This window comes from Saccoglossus kowalevskii, chromosome 3 (assembly GCF_978046115.1).
Source record: "Saccoglossus kowalevskii chromosome 3, keSacKowa6.1, whole genome shotgun sequence".
NCBI classification, from domain to species: domain Eukaryota; kingdom Metazoa; phylum Hemichordata; class Enteropneusta; family Harrimaniidae; genus Saccoglossus; species Saccoglossus kowalevskii.
In genome coordinates, this window is record NC_140643.1 from 28,802,799 (window position 1) to 28,816,173 (window position 13,375).

A 13,375-nucleotide genomic window follows, 5' to 3' on the forward strand; every position below is an offset into this window, starting at 1 on the left:
GGAACACCCACTGGGTATGAGAGAAGTTGCTCTTTCCCCCTTCTAGTGACGAAACCATAAATTGGACATATGGCATATTCCGGGTAATAAAGTGACAAGCTGTTCGTTTCCTGTGCTAATTTGAAAGCGATAAGATGCTAGTATTTACTTGCGATGTTTACATGACCTTGCGCAAAACAGCGCCCTCGTTAATATAGTCAGCTGTTAGTCCAATCGGCGGGAAGTTCACTTTTAATCGTATATTCTGAATTTTGAACTAATGATGACTGACACGAACCGCAACAACGCGAAGGTGAGTGTATATGTGTTTTCGTAGTATTTTTTATTTCAAAAAACTTTTCCGTGTCTGGGAATATCCCTGCAATATCATTTCTGCTAACCATTGAGCGCCAAAATAAACTTTCGTCAACATTCACAGACTTTTCTAAAATTTTGATCTGGACCAGTGTCTAATAAGAAATTATGACCATTTGGTTCAAAGTGATAAAAAAATACTTCAATATAGGCTAAATGTTCCACCAAATTACAGTGTTTTATCTAGGCCGAGCGATTCGCGCAGATACATAAACTCGGCGCCGTCAGTCAAATGGCGAGGGGCGATCATCGCTTACATTTGTAAAATACGTCTTTGTACCACTCCCCAAAATGAGCTGGAACACACGTCTGACACGCGCGTGTTGGGCTAAGCCGATAAAAAACGGGGAGTTAATTGCACCCAGGGCAGTAGTGAAATCTTGGATTTCATGCTATGATTGTTATTCTCACTTTTCCAGAATTCTAGAACATGCATATCCTCGTCAAAATTGGAAGTATTAGAAGGGTATTTTGACAACGGAATGAATGGAAAGGGCAAGGACTGTCAGGAGCTGATCGCCCAAGCAAGTATTGAGCTTTGCTTGGATGTTACTGTGATAAAGGTATAACGTTTACATTAATAATATCATAAAACTGATAGAAGGGTATAAAACAGAATGTGCTAAGTTATATAATACCCCGGTACTTGTAGTTACTTTCAAGTCAAGTTCTCTAGATTTCAGGGCCACTAAATTGCATTCATTGATTGCCAATGCCCCCTGCAAAGTGGTAATACATAAAGAAAATATCTATTACAAAAATAAAACCCCTTTGTTCTCATTTAATTCGGTATATTGTATTTTTTTAAATAATTGGCCAATAATAATAATAATAACTTTATTACACAACTGCACCATCAGTAGGTGCTGTATGGTAAGGATACAATATTACAATTGCATATTGTTTTAAAGTTATTATACACACTTCTCCATTGTGTAAGCACATGTATTACTAATAGAGTGATGTACACATGTTTGGAATACGCAAATATTTTTTTTTTTTCATTTTGGGTGTTTTCGTTAATGGGGACCAGTGGTTCAAAAACGCATCACTGCATTTATTTTCCCTACAGAACTGGATTGGAAATCATAAAAGAAAAAAAATAGGAAGGACATATAAAAGAAACAAAATATCATACAAAAAAGGTCCATCAGCATATAATGTATTTGCTAGTGAAAGAAATCATGGTAAGCATAACTTATAAAATTTACATATGGTATTGTGAAACTCTGACTGTATGTTTTAATGGTAGTCTATATACAGTACATCATGGAACTATAAACCCCATGAGTACATGTAGCAGAACCTAAAAGTGAACTGTGATTGCCCAAAATGTGATTACTCAATTGTAATTTAGAACCCAATGACATTGGTCCCCCATGTTGGAAACTTCTGATGTAACAAATCTACATTCCAAAGAAATAAGAATGTTTTGATGCCAACATGATGTTTTTACTGTGAGAAAGCAAAAATTTGTTTTTAAAACAAACAGAAAATTTGGACTGGCCTTAGACAATAGCCTGTTTCACATTTAGCCGAACATAAACATACTGTGGAATACTTTATTTTCGCTGGAATTAATTTTCGCTGAAAAGGCTTTTTGGGCGTTTTGTATGGAATTTATTTTCACTGATTTTTGATGAGTTTAATGTGAAATATAGGAAAAAAAGTATATTCGCTGGATTTTATTTTCACGAAATCATTTCTTAAGTGAAAATAGCGAAAATAAATTCCAAGCGAAAATAAAGTATTCTACAGTATATTAGCTCACATCTGTTTTATATCATATAAGTATTATGTAATAGTTACAACCATGCTGAAATCTGCCAAATTCATATTTAAACCCATTATGCTGGCTGAACTAATGTGTTCGCATCTGTTTTTCTTTTTAAAGGCATGATGTGACCATATAATTGTTTACTTGTATTTTTGGACACAGTTCTTATTATACCACAGGTAATATATATTGATATTGGCAATTATTTTCCTACAGACCCCAATATATCTGCTCCACATGTCTTTTGTACATGGGGAGCACAATGGAAGAGCTTGTCAGCTGAAGACAAACATAATTACAGGGAGAAGGCTGGCAAATTGAAAAATTTTGATACAAGAACCTTTACGTCTAAACAAAAACAAAAGATGATTAAGCAGAAGTTTTCGGAAATTAACAGTATTGTAAGTAGAACATTCATCAAATTATCTTACCTGTCTAGAAATTAAGAAAATAGTGAGATATTTATAGCTGTTATCTTCTATGTCATATTGAATCTGCCATATAACCCCTACTGAACACAAGCCCGAATCTGGCTGGTAATGTGAGGGAGCTTACACTGTTGGCAAGTCTGTTGGGATTTTGCAGTCACATGACTTTCTCGTTTACACAATTTATATTTATTTTTCAAGAATTTTCATCGGAATCGCAACAGACTGCAAGCAAGTGCAGTAACATAGACATGCACCTCAATTTTTTTACCTTCACTTGTGATCTATGTCTTAAACCGAAGAAGTCGTCATGCAACACGTGTTGATGTAAATGAACAATCTGTTGGTATTTGCCAATTGGGACTCAAGTTTCAGGGACACGCTCGTGACAAACCCTCAACTTTAATATGACGAGCACAAAGAGAACTTTCAAAAATTTAACGGGGACTGTGTCATTTTCAATGACTTGTTCATATGTGTTTCAACGCTGGCTTCACTATAAAGCTGGTCTCCAAACAGGCTTTTTGGTACATGTGTGAGCACAGTATCACTGAGTTAGAAGGCTTTTTGGTACATGTGTGAGCACAGTATCACTGAGTTAGAAGGCTTTTTGGTACATGTGTGAGCACAGTATCACTGAGTTAAAAGGCTTTGTTTGTCGTTATAAAACTTAGGAGAAAAAAACATGCAAAGATATTGTTTTCAAAATAGAATTACATTAATATTGAATTAATACAAATTCTAGTTATAGAATTCAGATTGTAGTTGCTTGAAGAAAATGTAAGATCTTTTTTTTAGGCACATGGAAAATTCATTGTATTCTTTTTATAGTATAGTAGTATAGTATATTTTATTTGACTAAAATTAATGAATTGGAAATACATTAACCATGGTCAATAATCATACACAAAAAAACAACAACAACAACACAATAACAAGAAATACAGATATTAAAAATACAATAAAATGTTATTGTATGTATACATGGTGAAATGATATAAAAGCATACTGACTCTAATTACCATATTTGCAAATAGGGAAACTTAACTCCAAAGTACATTTTTGCTAGTTATTAACCAAAATATGAGAGTTTTGAATTTGTGGAGATATTAAAGATATGAAACAAAAACTATTTTGAACCGGTATACCAATACATAAAAAAATTGGGACTAAGATAGCAATTTTCCAACTTATCATGACAATTTTAATTACAAAAGCTATGGAATTTGAATGGAGGAATTCACCACAAGATTAATTCATGTTTCTTATGTTATTTCAAATGATGTTCAACAAAATAGATTGAGCATCCAATGTCAGATACTGTTGTCAACTTTTTTGTATTCTTAGTGTGCCTTACTACAATCCTTAGACACAGAGGTATTTGTCCTTGGAACCAATTGCAATGGTTTGTTCACAACTGGCACAGATCTGGGTATCATGTTTGCAAATAATGATAATGATATACAGATGCAGTTTGACAGCTTCATTAAAAGTAAGTGAATTTAATTAGATAAGTGAGTTTAGTTAGATAGGACCCAACAAATATTTATGTTTCTGATCAGTGCTCACACCAGTTGAAACAGGCATGTCTTTTTTTGGCTCCGCTGTCAGCAAAGATTATTTGTCTATTTATATTATTGGAGTGGAGCAATTCATATTATTCATCATCCTTGTTCATCCAATGTACTTGAAAATACTTTTATTTTAACTGGAATAAATTTCCACTGACTAGACTTTTGGGGTGTTTTGTAGGGAATTTATTTTTACTGATTTTTGACAAATTGAATGTAAAATATAGGAACAATGGTATATTCACTGGATTTTATTTCCACTGAATTATTCTTTCAGTGAAAATAGCGAAAATTAAATCCAAGCAAAAATACAGTATGTAAATTTTTTACTCCTGTGTGCGAAGCACAAAAAGGGAGTCTTTGCAGTTAGTGTGTCTGTGTGTGTGTGTGTCTGTTCCACTGATATCTCAAGAACCATACATGACTTGGCTGATTATAGTTAGACTTCACACAGAGATTACACATGCCATACGTATGTACACGCATTTGTTTTGTGAATCAGTTAGAGTTGTATCTGCCGCCAAACCACCAGTAAGAACACCAGTCTATTGACGTAATCTACAGTGATACTAACCATGTGCACAAACTAAATGACACATTTATAAAAGTTACTTTTCTGCAATTGCATAATTCTCATAATCAACCCTTTTTTTGGGGGGGTGACTGGTATTCAGCTAATAATTTTTAAATGATCTTTTTGGCTGTGACTGTGTTTCATTTTCAATTTTTGTTCTTTTTTAATATATTGTGATACAACCTCTGATATATTAATGAAATATAAATTGTTTCTCTAGGCAGAAGAATAGCACCATCAAGTGCAAGTGGAGTGACACCAACAGGTAAACAATATATGTTTTGCATAAATTTACAAGTTTACTTCAATTACTAATTGTTTTGAGCTTTTAGTGAACAAATTTAATCTTTGACTATAATTATTTTATCAGAACCACAGCAGATGTCAAATGGAAATGGAGTAATACCAACAGGTAAACAATTATTTGCATAATTTATTCAGCACATTAGAAGCTTAGATACAAGTATACATTTATACAAATTTACTTCAATTACTAATTGTTTTGAGCTTTTAGTAAAAAAATAAATTTAATCTTTGACTATAATTATTTTATCAGAACCACAGCAGATGTCAAATGGAAGTGGAGTAATACCAACAGGTAAACAATTATTTGCATAATTTATTCAGCACATTATAAGCTTAGACAAAAATATACATTTATACAAATTTACTTCAATTACTAATTGTTTTGAGCTTTTAGTGAACAAATTTAATCTTTGACTATAATTATTTTATCAGAACCACAGAAGATGTCAAATGGAAGTGGAGTAATACCAACAGGTAAATAATTATTTGCATAATTTATTCAGCACATTATAAGCTTAGATACAAGTATACATTTATACAAATTTACTTCAATTACTAATTGTTTTGAGCTTTTAGTAAAAAAATAAATTTAATCTTTGACTATAATTATTTTATCAGAACCACAGCAGATGTCAAATGGAAGTGGAGTAATACCAACAGGTAAATAATTATTTGCATAATTTATTCAGCACATTAGAAGCTTAGACAAAAATATACATTTATACAAATTTACTTCAATTACTAATTGTTTTGAGCTTTTAGTGAACAAATTTAATCTTTGACTATAATTATTTTATCAGAACCACAGCAGATGTCAAATGGAAGTGGAGTAATACCAACAGGTAAACAATTATTTGCATAATTTATTCAGCACATTATAAGCTTAGACAAAAATATACATTTATACAAATTTACTTCAATTACTAATTGTTTTGAGCTTTTAGTGAACAAATTTAATCTTTGACTATAATTATTTTATCAGAACCACAGCAGATGTCAAATGGAAGTGGAGTAATACCAACAGGTAAATAATTATTTGCATAATTTATTCAGCACATTATAAGCTTAGATACAAGTATACATTTATACAAATTTACTTCAATTACTAATTGTTTTGAGCTTTTAGTAAAAAAATAAATTTAATCTTTGACTATAATTATTTTATCAGAACCACAGCAGATGTCAAATGGAAGTGGAGTAATACCAACAGGTAAATAATTATTTGCATAATTTATTCAGCACATTATAAGCTTAGACAAAAATATACATTTATACAAATTTACTTCAATTACTAATTGTTTTGAGCTTTTAGTGAACAAATTTAATCTTTGACTATAATTATTTTATCAGAACCACAGCAGATGTCAAATGGAAGTGGAGTAATACCAACAGGTAAATAATTATTTGCATAATTTATTCAGCACATTATAAGCTTAGATACAAGTATACATTTATACAAATTTACTTCAATTACTAATTGTTTTGAGCTTTTAGTAAAAAAATAAATTTAATCTTTGACTATAATTATTTTATCAGAACCACAGCAGATGTCAAATGGAAGTGGAGTAATACCAACAGGTAAACAATTATTTGCATAATTTATTCAGCACATTAGAAGCTTAGATACAAGTATACATTTATACAAATTTACTTCAATTACTAATTGTTTTGAGCTTTTAGTAAAAAAAATAAATTTAATCTTTGACTATAATTATTTTATCAGAACCACAGCAGATGTCAAATGGAAGTGGAGTAATACCAACAGGTAAACAATTATTTGCATAATTTATTCAGCACATTATAAGCTTAGATACAAGTATACATTTATACAAATTTACTTCAATTACTAATTGTTTTGAGCTTTTAGTAAAAAAATAAATTTAATCTTTGACTATAATTATTTTATCAGAACCACAGCAGATGTCAAATGGAAGTGGAGTAATACCAACAGGTAAACAATTATTTGCATAATTTATTCAGCACATTAGAAGCTTAGATACAAGTATACATTTATACAAATTTACTTCAATTACTAATTGTTTTGAGCTTTTAGTAAACCTAATTGGATAGCGTGAATTTGAGATATAAACTAAAATGGTCAAAGAAACAAAATGGCTTCTAGGTCACCATCTTGAATTGGATTGCAATATAAATTCACTTTTCGTAACGTCCTAGAATTGTATGTGAATCTAATTAATTTAGTCTTCGTGAATCTGAGATATAAGCCAAAATGTGCAAAAATTTCATAAAACAAAATGGTTGCCGCTGGACCATCCTGAATTGGATTGTGACATAATGAAATTTAAAGCATGTACCAAGTTTGGGGAGAATCAGGTCATGAACTTTTGAGATACTGCAGGGGATGGATGGAACCCAATTTTTAAGCCCTTGGACTGTGATCAGTTTGTGATAAAAACCATCCAAAATCCACATTTGAATGTATTTTGTTGAAACTTAATACATTATTCAAACTTTATGTCACCTGCTGCAGATTATTTTTAAAATGAGTGTTACCGGTAAGACATTTTGTTTTAATAATGCTACAAACCTTATTGCTTTAATACTTGATGTATATGTACCTTGGACAGACCTCTCTCAGATTTGTTCATTTTATGACGATATCTTTAATTCTTTAATTTTGATGAACATTTTTATCATTTTTGGTAAAAAGGAATAAAGTTCGATTGCTTAGATATTATATTTAGGTACCAGGGTTTTTTCTAGAAAAAAACTGCAAGAGGGAGCACTGCAATTCAGTGGCCCCACCAAGTGGGGGAGATAGGTTTTCTCTAATAGGGTGTGGAGTTTTTGATAATTCTAAGTTAAAATGGAGCATTCTATGGCCCTGCTCCCCAGGGTAAGGGGCACATGGCCATGACATGAGGGCGCTGTGCCCCTGTTCCCTTGTTTAAAAAAAACCCTGGGTATGACCGGTAGACCTCTCACAGATTTTTTCATTTGATGATATCTTCAATTTTGATGAATATTTTTCATAAAAAGTGATATTTTTGACTTCTTGTTCACAACCACAATATCAGATTGCTTTGATATTACGTATATAGGTACTACATGTGGACCTCTCTCAGATTTGTTCATTTTGTAATGATATCTTTAATTCTCTAATTTTGATGAATATTTTTGTCATTTTTGGGAAAAAGATGATATTTTCGACTTCTTGTTAAAAACAGCAAGTCAGATTGCTTTAATACTATACATATACATGTAGGTACCTCAGGTAAACTTCTCTCAGATTTGTTCATTTTCTAATGATATCTTCAGTTCTTTAATTGAAAAATGCATTGCTGTCAGTTGAGCTATCTCAACCGATAGGCTGCTTGTTCATTTACATAAGTGCATGCACATTTAATAGAGAAAATACTGTAGTATATTTATTGTTTAAACTAAATACATTTTAAATTTTTCTATTGAATAGCACAGCAGATATTTGCCAACATTGAAGCTGGGATTTCAACAGAGAATATAAGTGAGTTGAGGACACTATGAGGTTATTACGAGGATACCTCAAAGTATGCACGAAGACAGTACAGTGGAAGTATTGAGAGACACGCAGCAGAGGTCAATGCAACAGCATACTGTCTGAATGCATACTTTGAGGTATCCGCGTAATAACCTTAATATTATACATCTTTTTCTTCCAAGGATACATCATGGGAATGCCGAAATCCACAAAGTTTATAACAGGATCAGCAAACTTCTTTGTGTGCAGTCCGGTCAAACCTTAGTGGCAGCCATGTTTGTTTTGATTATTAGAGAATGCTTACATGCTCAGTCATTCCATATTTATATGGTAGGATTAAAATACTTCAAAATTAAGGCACGCTGTAACAGTGACAGATGTATAATAATATTATTTAAATTGACATAATGTTCGTTCATAGTTAAAAATATTGACAAAAAATTACACATGCCAATTTACACATCTTTTTTAATTTGGCACTGAAACAAAAATCTATTCGTTCAGTTTCCACTTTTTTGAGAAATACAACTATAAAAATGTATTATGTATACTAAATTTGCACATTGTCAAGTATTCTCTTATTTATTAAGGTGTTGCTTCTAAAGTGAAGTCAAGCAGATCTGTCGGTAAGCATATGGTGAAATAATGTTCTTGTAAAATAATTAAGAGAAAGAATTTGTTACAAACCGACATGAGAATAAAGAATGATGAGCTTTATATCTATAGATTATTCTAAAACTACATCCATTAATAATGTGGAAGTATTTCTGTGTTTGCAGGACAATGATATCAGGTTTTGTTATTTTTTCAGGGAGAAAAAGGACTAAATTTGGTGAGTGGTGATTGCCAAATATTATTCTCACATGAAGTAATATATTGTATTCATGCTTTTCATGTATACAATTGAATAGTTGGATTGGATAGAGTTCAAGCCAAACCTTAGTGGTTTCTTTCTCAACACAGCAAATCATAGGCAGCACATCCTCAATGATAAAAGGTCAAGGATATTTTGTGTATAAAAGTCAACAATTCATTGAAAAATGAAATTTTAACTTGATCATTGTTATGCCCATACTTAAAGTCATAAACATAAGGGCACAGAAACAGGATATTTAGTGTAAACGACCTTCAATGGAGCTTCCTGGTTGTTAGTGTACAGGTATCAAAATTAATTCCCAGAGAAAATCATTTTGCTGTCATTAATGTATTAGTAATCATTATGTTCATACCATTGGCCTATATTTAATTTCTTTTGAAAACCATCTATGTATCGTATTTGCTCTATTTGTACTACCAGTATATGCTCTTAAAGTGAATTACTACTGATCATGTAATTATATTAAGGTCAAAATAAGTAATATATTATGATTCAGTTATACAATGAAAGCGATTTTTGGTTTATATGCGCATCTATTGGAGTTGAATTTGACAGAGCAAATACAGTATTTATTGACCCTATTGACACAATGAAAGTTTTTGCTTTCTGTGTGGTCGTGTGTATATATGCGTATTCCATCATTACCCCAAAAAACAATTTCAATACAACTTAGTATATAGATGATCTGGACAATGAACAGATCTGATTAGTTTTTGATTGGAATCTGTGCATATTAATTAACTAATTTGCATATATAGTCATTTTCAACCCCTGATGCAAAGAACCTATTATTGTATTTCAATGGAATATAGTACATAGGTGCTAGTGCAAAGGTGCTAGAACAATGCTAAAAACCAATTACTTTTGGATTGATATTATTTCATACTAATTAAGCTTTTTCCATCAATATCTCAATTATTGCATCTCAATAAAATGTAAAATGTGAACACTGCTGAATGTTTAGAGTTGATAACCATGGATATTTATTACTTACTTTCTGACATCTAAACAAATCAGATTTACGTTATTTATCTGAAAGATTGCCTTGGGTGTCGTACACTCTTTTCATGTTATTTGAAAGGTTGAAATTCATCGCTACTATGTGTGAATACCATGTGTGACCCAAAGCATGAATTCATGTCTTTGATTGGATAGCTACTTAACCATGTTTCAGAACAAGCTCGCCATATTGACAAAGCTTTCAGTTGTGTAATTCTGATTGCATCTAACTTATCCTCACAACGAACTTATATACCCAGTATAATGAGTACCCAATTTTTCAAATAGCAGCTGCGAGCCATCTTGTTTAAATGCTAATTTTAATTTTTAATATTACCTATTTTAACTCACAGCACACGGGCGTTTCTAAGCTTTCTTTCCAATTTTAATATTATATTTCCCCTTACTTGACGTTGTTTTGAAATAGGTGGTGCGAAGAGGGAGAAAAAAATGAAGAATGAAAAAAATGAAGGTAATTATTATAAGGATTCAAAATTACACTTGAAATTCTTTATTTTAATTATTACTATTTTTTGCATTGCTTTACCAATTTGATACTAGTATCTCAATGGATACCCAATGGATTCCAAGGAAATTTTGTGCTCCACCTGTCACATAACGGCTCATATTTGAAACGCCTTGCAATATAGATTATTCACAAATCATGCTATCTGATTGATGGAAACTACTCAGTCATGCATTAGTATACCGGTTGATTAAAAAGTTTTAGCTGTTTACCAGATATCTCAAGTATCACTCATCAGATTGTTAAATGACATGATTAGTTTAGCGTTGAATTGTTTCATATATCTCAATAAAAACTTGTTTTAGATTGCATACATCCTATTGAATGTAATAATCAAAACTTGGGTTAAAAATGATAGGTGCATGCATATGAATAGTTTAATACTTTCTGGAAGGTCTACCAGTTAAATATATAATCATATATATACTACACAACATTGATGCAGATTAATGAAAAAAATGTTAATCACTCACCATGACACAAAATTTCTTTCTTGTCTTATTTACTTCCAGATGTATATGAAGTAGAGAGAATAATAAAAACAAAAATGGTGGATGGGGAGAAAATGGCCTTTGTGAAATGGCTTGGCTATCCAAGAAATCAATCATCTTGGATAGCAATGGAAAATTTCAATAATTAATCATTGTTCTTGTTGATACCAGAATTTACTTTTTTTTATGTGTATTCATGTTTATTTGACTAGTTCACTATTAAAAGTTTATTAACACTATAAAGTAGTTTACTATTTTCCATGCCAAAATCGATCAAGTGCACTAAAACATTGACTCATGATAAAAGAAATTGAATTTTGCATACAAATTAAATTTTATCAAAATATTATAATGCAAATATAAAATATATTAGAATGAATTCCTCACATCTATCACAAATACTACTGATTTAAATGGCAAAATCAAAAATTACTATCACTCTTTTGCGTGAAAGGGTCATCTGGTGTGCATTGCCACGAAATATGTTAACAGTATCGTTCTATTTTATTTCTTCATTTTTTTTTAAACTTTTTAATTTATCATCATATTGCTATTTACCAATAGAAACAAATTATTTCTAGAATATAATAAAATGTTATTATTATTATAACTAGCCCATCTTCACCATTTTATTTTGCAAAAAAAAAACAAATCTAAAGATTAACTTATGCAACAAGTGTGGAATGTGGTATAAATTTAATTTTAGCTCAATAGACGGAAGATGATGCTGCATTCGTGTTAGACCCACAATGTCCTAGCTGTGAAATATTGAAGAAAACTATGAAAACGGCCAAATAATTTTCCATTCATTGAGAGATTGGCTTTGACTGGAATTGAGCATAAAAACAGGACATCGTAGTAGCGTTAAAACATCGCGTGGGATTCAACAAACGCAAAACTATTTTTTGGCTATTTGTACACCTACTAATGAGCTATACACATTTAATTATGATTAATTTTGATGAAATTTTGCAGCATACGTTCAGATCACATCTTTCACACATTACATGAAATCTCAGTTATCAATGATCACCGATAGAGGGCAGAAGAATAGAACGCAGAATGCTAATTAATGACTCCAGTCATTGGATGAAGTCATCCCAACAGAAAGTGTGATATTTCCTGTATATAGGGTTGTACATTGAATGGGGTCAGTTCTTCATAAAGTGTGATATTTAAATAATAACACATGTTTGTGAGGGTAATATCACGATTTGTTGCCTGCCCAAGGGATGGTGGTCATGACCATAATATTTATGATGCCAGAGCCGAAGGCATCATCAATATTATGGTCTTGACCAACAGCCTGAGAAATTGATATTGCCCGAATGACGATGTGTTATTTATTTTATCACATTGAGCATACACCCACTCTCCCACAAAATAACAACACATATATAGAAGTATGCAATATTTTATTTTATAGTATAATAACCAAGGGGGTGAGGGACTGAATTTCAAAAACATATTTTATATATAGGGTAACAAGTTTCACATTACTCAATAGCATACATACATGAGGGTCGGCAAGGGGTATTTTCGTAATCTGTAATCAATTGTTTTTATTTTCGTAATAATGTAATTTAAATAAAAAAAAACGTAAATTTGTAGACATGGGCAAGCTATTTTATTTGTCCAGAATTTGTAAAAAGATCTTATTTTTGACTCTTAAACACAAATTATCAAATATATTATAAAAGTAAAATGTAATTAGGTATTTGCTTTATTTGTAAAGTGTAAAAACCTATTTTTAATCTGTAAAAACATAAAATGCCTTTTTTATTCTCTGTAACCTTTACCAGCTATCCCCCCTTGCCCCCCATACATTGTTTGCTGAAAAAACTACAAAATACACAAAGTAAATGTTATTTTAAGCTAAGGATAGTCTTTTTTGTAACCATTTTCTAACTCAAGTTATTTGACCACTTGCTAGTGCCGTTGAAGTGACTGAAATTAATTTCTCGCAAACGTACCACACCTGCTATTCACAAGTA

The 13,375-nt window shown here is 31.3% G+C and overlaps 2 protein-coding genes across 6 annotated transcripts in view; both read left to right on the top strand.

Moving 5' to 3' along the window:
* The window catches only part of LOC146747708 (uncharacterized), a 32,177-nt gene extending 20,553 nt beyond the window's left edge, over window positions 1-11,624 (top strand). The window contains exons 1-5 of one of the 5 annotated variants that reach the window (XM_085496558.1): window positions 8,439-8,494; window positions 9,079-9,114; window positions 9,268-9,320; window positions 10,792-10,836; window positions 11,403-11,624. In XM_085496558.1, the coding sequence (XP_085352684.1) occupies window positions 9,272-9,320; window positions 10,792-10,836; window positions 11,403-11,530 (222 nt within the window). In that variant the 5' untranslated portion in view covers window positions 8,439-8,494; window positions 9,079-9,114; window positions 9,268-9,271 and the 3' untranslated portion in view covers window positions 11,531-11,624. Of the gene's footprint in view, window positions 1-8,438; window positions 8,495-8,544; window positions 8,626-8,732; window positions 8,819-9,078; window positions 9,115-9,267; window positions 9,321-10,791; window positions 10,837-11,402 lie in introns of those variants that run through there. The other 4 variants (XM_085496559.1, XM_085496557.1, XM_085496560.1 and 1 more) reach the window with 4 other exon arrangements.
* Window positions 208-8,514, top strand: LOC146747709 (uncharacterized). Its single transcript, XM_085496621.1, has 9 exons — window positions 208-292; window positions 774-917; window positions 1,427-1,541; window positions 2,348-2,532; window positions 3,907-4,051; window positions 4,925-4,969; window positions 5,075-5,116; window positions 5,443-5,484; window positions 8,444-8,514. Exons 1-9 carry the CDS (start codon window positions 260-262, stop codon window positions 8,512-8,514), a joined length of 822 nt encoding a protein of 273 aa, XP_085352747.1. The 5' UTR covers window positions 208-259.
* Window positions 11,625-13,375: the final 1,751 nt, after the last annotated feature.

Bases quoted from the DNA above. Each gene is read 5' to 3' on its own strand.
- LOC146747709 (XM_085496621.1), top strand. From the start codon at position 260: ATGATGACTGACACGAACCGCAACAACGCGAAG. The intron at 1,542-2,347 runs GTAAGCATAACT...ATTTTCCTACAG, and splicing joins TGCTAGTGAAAGAAATCATG to ACCCCAATATATCTGCTCCA. The intron at 4,052-4,924 runs GTAAGTGAATTT...TTGTTTCTCTAG, and splicing joins GTTTGACAGCTTCATTAAAA to GCAGAAGAATAGCACCATCA.